We start from the raw sequence: 8,575 nt of genomic DNA, 5'->3' as shown, positions 1-8,575 counted from the left end.
GCTCAAAAAGTACAATGGCGATGCTTCAAAAGACGTACTCGTATATAATATTGTAACAGGCGAAGAATCGTTGAGCGGTAACGTAAACAGCAGTCGACTGTATGGAATCCAATTCAACAAAAATTGTTGACGCTCGAAGCAGTTCGAAATAAATGGTCGCTTGTTTTTTCGAGAAAACTGGCGATGTGGTGACTTTACGAGCACAATTGCAGGAACATAAGACGATCAATTCCGAATGGTATATAACCATTTGTTTACTCATATCAAAAGTCTTCAGTGACATGCGGAAAACAAACAAACACCGCCGGATCATTCTCCAACTTCATCAAGACAATGCAAGTCCTCACACATCTCTCGACTACTCGTTTTGGAATATTCAAAAAATAGAATTTATAAGTCATTCGCCATGCACTCCTTATTTGGCACCCAACGACTTCTTCTTATTCCCGACCGTCAAGAATAAATTACATGGACAACAATTTTGAATTGTTTGTCGGCGGAAGAAGCCGCTGTTGCATGTTTTGGAAGTGTCTGAAGAAGATTGGTGTCATCCTTTTTTTAAGCAATATTTTTAAGATAATAAAATATTTAACTAATCTTTAAATAATAAAGTCCATAGTTCAACATTTATTATTACTTTCATAAACTTATTTTAAGTAATAAATTTCAATATCTCCATACATTATGACAATATAATATGTTTGTTATATAAGTGAATATATAGATACATTTTGAAAATTATTTCTAATAATAATTTGCAATAATTATTAGAGATTGATTATAATCAATCTAGTTCAATCTAGTTATAATCAATCTATTTTATGAAATAAAAATACTTTGAAAATTTTTTTTGGGTGTACAATATACTTTAGTTTCGTGATTCTCTTTATTTAGTCTATTAAGTTATTTCTATGTATTACCAAAAGTTATTTAACCCAAGAACTACTAACCAAAGAACCGCAATGAAAACCACAACCGTTGTTTACTTTGACTAGGAATAACAGCACACATAACTGCAAAAGTTGATTATATTTACAACATTTGAAGGATTAAAGTACAAATCACCAAGACACTTTCTGGTTCACTGTCATCTGTCAACAACGCATCCGACCTCTTTCTCCATCACTTCTCTCCATCATTACTACTTTTCAAGATAATAAAGTCGTACTTAAGAACTCATAAAAATGTAAAAATGCTGCTTACCTTTAAGAGAGTACACAGTACAAGACATACACAGTATAAAATCAATGAAGAAAAAGGATAATCATTTGTACACAATTTACATTCTTTTTACTACTCCTTAACCCCAAAAAAGGATTCCATTAAAATGCATTTATGTACCTACGCGGCATAAAATCGCAAGTGTGTTGAACACATGATAAAATTGTAAAAATGGAAGAATAAATAAAGTTCGTAAGTCACATGAAGTAATTTTTCATATTCATCACAGCATCTATCACACTGTGATATTCCTTAGCAATAAAGTCACCATATTTCCAAGAAAAAAAAAATTAAAATATACTTTGCAACAATGTAATGTTAATTCATTTTCAACTTTTATGATTTACACTTATTACTGGAATGTCATCTTTAAAATGACATCACATCATGATCATTACTGCATTGCATTATTTTTATTATTATTATTATTAGGGGAACTGAACACCTTGAATTTAAGTTCTAATATGACCCTTCATGGACTTGGAGTCATTTTTTTAGTCATTTTTCTAAGTGGTGTGTAGGATTTATCTTATTTAGCCAATCTTAAGTTTATCATTGGATTCTACTGCGGCTACGCTGGCTTGGTCATGTGCAGATGGAAGAAAGTCCTCCGGCTAGAAAGGTATTTGATTCAGTACCCGCAGGTGGAAAATGCGGTAGAGGAAGTCCGCATCTTTGGTGGAAGAACCAGATGACCAACGATTTGGGGGCGATTGGTACTACCAACTGGCGTCAGAAAGCAACTAATTGGGCTGACTGGTAGAAGCTACTCGACGCTACCAAGGACGACCCACGTCTGTAATGGCCAATTAAATAAGTAAGTAAGTAAGTATATAAAACCTCTTCAGGTGTTTTGTACTCACTTTATCAGTTCGTGTATTAGCACAGGTCATCGTCTCAATACTTAATTAATGATTTGCTTTTTAATTAATTTCAAGTTAATTCCAAGTTAATTTGTTTGAATAGTACAAGCTTTAATGTCCTTTTTTGTAATACCTAAGTTATTTTGCATTAAGCTTGAACAATCATCATTTAAATTGAGATTGAGATTTCAAGATGGGTCAAGACTTTGACAGCACGTCACTGCATCCTTTGAGGATTATTGTGACACACCCACTTCAGTTCCATAGACGAGTTGCAGTTAAGCACGCTAATATGTCCTTTGGAGAGATGTTGCCTAATTCCATTATAAGTGGATAGGCAGTAGATAAGTACCGAAGTCTGAGTCTGTCGAGACTATCACAATGATACAGAATGTGTTCTGCGCAACATAGTCTGCAGGTATCATCTCTAGTATTACCTAAGTACAATCACCATACCGATTTAGTTTAAATGTTTGCATTAATGTTTGAAGATTGTTAAGCCCTACACATTATCTAGTATAGTAATTGTTATTCTTAATCTCTTCTAATTGAGCAAGTACTCCTATTCTTTAGGTAGATTATTTTGGTTTAATCTTCATTCTTCAGGGATATATTATGCTGGAAAATATTACTCATTCATCAATACATCCTTATGCTACACGTAATGATTTTAATTTTTGACCAGCATTTTTTTTTTCAGTGTGCCATGCGCTTCCCTCTCTGTTCGTTCCCTCTCGCTGTTGATTAATTTATCAAACAGAAGTTTTATGAACAGCATTCACAGAATATTCGGATGAACTCTTCAACGATATAATTGAGTTATTCTAATACTTGATATACTTGATACTTGGAAATTGGCATATCCTGTCGGCACAACAACAAAAGCGCAAACACACAAAACAAATTTTTCCTCAACAAAAAGTATCTGAGTATCTGAGTATCTGACCTGTTAAATGTAGCGTAAAAATAAATTTTTTTATTTATGAATTTATTTATTTTGTTATTAAATCAAAATTTTGTTATTGTTATTGTTGTTGTAGTTGTTGTTGTTGTTGTTGTTGAATTTATTTTTTTTTTTAAATTTGTTACTAATAAGAGAATTGTTCATATTTAAATCGCTGCCAATGTGTTGCCTTAATTTATTTTGCCTTACGCATTCCTACGTGCTGTAAAAGTTTTTATGCTTTCCGCCTCTGCTTGCAGACCTCTCCTTGGTCTGCAGCGCTCCTCCCTGTGCACTCCATGGATGTGGCTTTAGACATTCACTGATCCGCAAAAAAGGTCAAGTTAAATGCAAAATTATGACTAAAGTAGGATATTTTTTGTAATTTATGCTTATCCGTCCAGAGCAAAGTGACTTCTGTTTAAATGAGCCGCTTCCTTCTTGCTCAGCTTTTTCGCATTATTCATATTTTTTGTTTTTTGGCGTCTTCAGCATCCAGCATCCAGCATCCAGTATCCAGTCTCCTTTTTTCTGCTTCTCTAATATAATTTTTATTATATTTTAGCTATTTTGCTCTAACGTTTTTTGCGCTTGTAACGAGAAGAAAAAATGAAAGCCCGTATAAAAAAATAATTTTCATTGAGTTGTAAAAAGGTGCGTTGAAATTACTTTCGACATTGATATTATGTTACATTTTATGTGCCATAAGAAGGACCTTAAATTTAAGGACGTTAAAAGTTGCAACGTTTTATACAAATTGAGTTTAAAATGCACGACTTTGTTGCGGTTAAATTTAAGGATCAGCGATTTTTTATTTCCCTGTGTGCTGGTCCGATCCGATTTTTTTTATTGGGCCAAAAAAAAACGGGAATGATTATGCGTTGCGGTTGTAAACAAATTTTTTATTGAAAAATCATTACCAACTGCCAAAAGCATTTGTGCTGAGCTTGATAAGTTATTTAATGACAACATTTCCCGACATTCACATTTATCTGACTTTTGTATTATGTGTTTTGTTTTAGTTTCTCTGGTACAACGTGAAAGGAAATTACATTCGGGATTTCTACCAAATGAAGTTATTGAATTTTCGATTATATCAGCATTTATTTGAAATACTGAGTGCAATACTAATGGTACGAAACTCACCAATACACAATACAAATACTATTAATATTATTAGGAAGTGAATTCATGATTTACTTTGATACTTTAGAGATTGACTTTTAAGACCCACTAGGTTATGGCGATACTCGTATACGATAATATGTGCAAGTATTGCTGTACACTGTAATGTTTCAATACACATGAGTACATGAACAGATTAAAGAACTCAACTAATGGCATCATTATCTTCACTAAAAATGGAATAAGTATTAAGGAAGACTCATAAGAAATACTCACTTGTACTCTAAAAATATTTTACATTATTTTTAAGTATTTAACATAGCTAAATTTCTTTTCATTTTTGGATTCACATTTCTGCAAAATTAATTATAAAAAAATTTGAAGCATGCTCAACTGAATAACACCGATTTTATGAAAAATTTAACAGAAAAGTAAACATCTTATGTTAAAAGAAATGATGACTCTATTTCTTTTTTCTCAAAACCACTTGGTCTTTGATTTCTTCCCTTATGAGTAGCAAAAGTGCCACTTCCTTAGATGTTAGTTAAGTGTACAAAGCTCTCCCTTTGAAGTAAATCATTTTAATTTGTATCACTTGTTTACAAATGTCACTAACAAATGCACTAAATTTAAATAAAGTACACTGTAAATAAGCTTTGAAGTTTGTATTTCTAACGTAATTTATGTAATTCCAATCAATGATACAAAAATGTTAAAGAACTAATCAGACATTTTTTTATATTTTGATTATTTAAAATAAAAATTTTAGACAAATATTGTATAATATAGCATTAAGTTATTACCATGACCAAATAAATTATGATTTTTTAATCAAATTAGACAGAATTCAACAAAACAAGCTCCTTCAATATTTTTGCTATATTCGTTATAAAACTAGTTCTTTAACTATTTGGGTATCGCCTAAAAGTAGGCTACATTTTGGGCGAACTCTTCTTCATTCTTCAAATGCAACAAAAGCGCAGTACAGACAATCATTTTTGAATGTCATTCAGGTTGCGCTCTCACTTGCTCAGATGTATTCTAGCGACCGAACTTAAACATGTTTACATTCAAGAGTTCTCATTCAAGCAACATTTTTGAAGAATAAGGGTATTTACGCACGCTGTAAGTGTTGACAGACTATCATTCAGAACATGTTGGCAAGAAGATGAATGATGTGCTCACCAAAATTTGCGTGAGCACGCCAATATTATGGTTGCGTGTCATTCAAAGTTGGAGACTATCATTTTTGTGTATCATTTATGGATTTTTTCTCTTGAATGACACTCAAAAATAATAGTCTGTACCGCACTATAGATGTCATAATTTGTTCGTTTAAAATTTGTTTTTCCTTTTTTCAAGTAATCGATGAATGAAATAGTTTGCTTATAGCATGTTTTCACTGCTTACTTAGTAAGTGTAACTTACTAAGTAGATTTCATTAAACATGCAAAGAGTTTCTAAGCTTTTTAACTTTCTTAAGAATAAAGTAATGATATGTTTCCACTGGCTTCGTTAGACCAGTTAACTTACTTCACATTACTTAAATTACTTATATCATAAATAAGTGATAAAGTGATAAACAATAATCTAGTCAAAGCATAAAGGGGGGTTTTCAAAATACCTCGAGTTAAGAAAGAGTAAAAGTGCTTAAGTGTAGCTTTAACATAATAATTTGTATTTATAAAACATAAAATTAAATAATAAAAATAAATAAAAACCAAAATAACAATCAAAATTAATTTTTTGTTAACACAACAAACAGAAAACTTCAATTATGGACAAAAGATTCAGGATAAAAGGACATGTTTACACATAATCCAAGATGCAGACAAGCTTATGCATATTATTTCCGATGACTTTCTTACAAGTATATTTCAAAATTGAATATTGTGATATCTGTGAAATACATTTTATAATGCCAATCAATTAATTAAACATTATTCTTGTCACAAACAAAAATTTATTCAAATAAAATGCGCTCAAGGATTTCTTAATATTTCTTTTTAAAAAAAATTTAATATAAATTTTATTACGAAGATATAGCATAATTTAAATGTCAGATATTGTTTTAAATTTTTACTTAAGTCTTTTAAATGATTTAAAATAACTAAATAAGTATAAAATTAAATTAATTAAATTTGAAGTAATTTACTTTAGGGAAAGGTTATTTAGAAAATAAAATAATTCAATGCCATTCCACAGAAAGATTCTGTTACCCGAGCATTGTCTTATAATGTAAATGAAATGTTTTTTATTATAAATAAAAAAACAAATTATTCAATGTCACATTAAAAATATCTGAACAGATATGTCAGTTTTAGTTCCTTCTCGCCATTCGTCTCGTCACCTTTAGAGCTGTGCCCCCATTCCAGCTCTCTTACCTTATCAATAGCTGCTTTCAATATCTGGTGCTGTAGCTACTGACGTCTATATCTGAGTATGTAACTATAGCTGCGTTTCTTAAAAAGAAGATAACCTCTACTATTTAAGTAGTTAGAATCATGTTTCATAAAATGTATATATGTTAATACCTATTACTGAATAAAACAAACAAATATAGTATTCAATTCTATGTTTCTGTTACAAGCTGATTCTCGTTTTTATGGTTAATAATATATGTGAAAAGCGATAACAGTTCCATCTTTTATGAATGCTGCTCCTCTTAAAACCGCACCCTGTCATGTCTTCAGGTTGAAGTGGTCCTTACTTCGCCATTGTTAAAAATCTAATAAAATTCAATCAAAAATCCACTGCATAAAATATTGTCATATTTTCACAAAATTTCAATCTAGTTGTCATAGCAAATATCAAATATTTTAAATAAAATTACTGTTTGAATTAAAAAAAAAAATTTCAGTTGTTAACAAAACTTAATAGAGAGTGTTCTAACAAGAACGAAAAAATTATTTTAATGAAAATTTTTAATTCGTATTTTTAATTCTGAAATATTTTTAATATATTTTGTTCATTTTTTAAATATGGACAGAAAAATTAACGAAATTGTTTCGTTTCTAGTAGAAATTACTAAAGTAAACGTTGAGTCTGGGTGGTATAGATCTTCCATCATCTATCTAATTATATTTACCATTTTGATTGGATTTCTGTTTATAATATATTTAAAATGGAAAGTACAAGTAAGTACACTAGCATCATCTAATTTGGCCAGTGAATATATATTGTATTGATTATTTGTATAAAGGGCAATCCGGAACACAATCGGCATGGAAACTTGGAGCAAAATCAGAACCAAAGCGATGCAGGTGTTGGCGATAGCAATAGAATTAATACTGTTGCAGAAGGAGAATTAGTTGCTAATCAAGGACTTAGACGAGATCAACCTACTGTCGACAGTACTGCGATGGATCGCCGCGATGCGGTTAACAGCCAAATCAATTTAAATAATAATACAGCCAATTCACGTGGAACCATAGTAAGTCGCACCACACTTCCACAAACTAGTGAAAGTGTCGTAAGTCGCTTATCTCGTGGCAGTGCCATAAGTCAAATCAGATCAAATGCATCGCGTGATATTGGACCCCGCCACCTATCCCATTCAGAATAGCAGCATCCATTGTGTTTTTTCTTGTTAAAAAGCCGAGATTTAGAGTGTACTATGTAATGTAATTCGTTTAAGCAAAAATAAAAAAAATATGTATAAATATTTTTTGTTAGAGCACAATTAAAAGATTTTTAATTTTTTTTTCTTATATTATTGATATTTTTAATATGACCGAAAAATTAGTTAGGATAGTGCCATCTGAATTCGTTTATAAAAATTAGTTTTAGTTTTCGTTTTATAACTTGTTTTTTGGAGTGTATAATGAAATATGTGTTCTATTGATGTGAAACATATAAAGTGATTTTATACCAAATAAGCTTAGAAATTTATTTTTTAATATAAGAGTCTACCTTAACTGGGTCCATCTTATAACGACTTTTGCCGTGAAAGTGACTCTATGTATGATGAGGAAATTTTGCGCTAACTCATGTGTTAGTGTTCATCTTTAGCTAAAAGGAAATCCAAAATCTTCCGGCTTGCTTTTGTTATCTACCTAACAATCGAGCTGTCATCGTCCAAAATTAGGCAATTATCCAAGTAAATAGAACTGTCAGGAACTGTCAGGAGTCGCATCTTTAGCCTTGGTTCGTACGCTGACCTCAAGCCTGCGTATGAACAAACGCTAATCCTGTGGTACTACAACGGGCCATTATTGAAGTTATCACAGAAGCATAGACCCTATAATAGTATATTACATTTTGTTAGTAAATAATAATACTAATAAATGCTTTTTCTTAGCTTCTATATAATTTTGTGAATATATTCTAAAAGTAATTTAGAAAGTCGTTTTTTATAATGATTACCGTGCAATGTAAAAGGCGTATGAGAATGACTGCTCATTATGTTAAAATTAAGTTCATA

At 31.0% G+C, this 8,575-nt stretch overlaps 1 protein-coding gene across 1 annotated transcript; it reads left to right on the top strand.

Moving 5' to 3' along the window:
- Window positions 1-7,126: 7,126 nt before the first annotated feature.
- LOC119689315 lies at window positions 7,127-7,823 on the top strand. The gene is made up of 2 exons (XM_038104118.1): window positions 7,127-7,289; window positions 7,355-7,823. Exons 1-2 carry the CDS (start codon window positions 7,134-7,136, stop codon window positions 7,715-7,717), a joined length of 519 nt encoding a protein of 172 aa, XP_037960046.1. The 5' UTR covers window positions 7,127-7,133; the 3' UTR covers window positions 7,718-7,823.
- The last annotated feature ends 752 nt before the right edge of the window (window positions 7,824-8,575 follow it).

Source organism: Teleopsis dalmanni, chromosome X (genome assembly GCF_002237135.1).
Source record: "Teleopsis dalmanni isolate 2A chromosome X, ASM223713v2, whole genome shotgun sequence".
In the NCBI taxonomy this organism is placed as follows: Eukaryota; Metazoa; Arthropoda; class Insecta; order Diptera; family Diopsidae; genus Teleopsis; species Teleopsis dalmanni.
The sequence above is the reverse complement of the archived record's forward strand: the minus strand, read 5'-3'. Positions and strand labels throughout refer to the sequence as shown.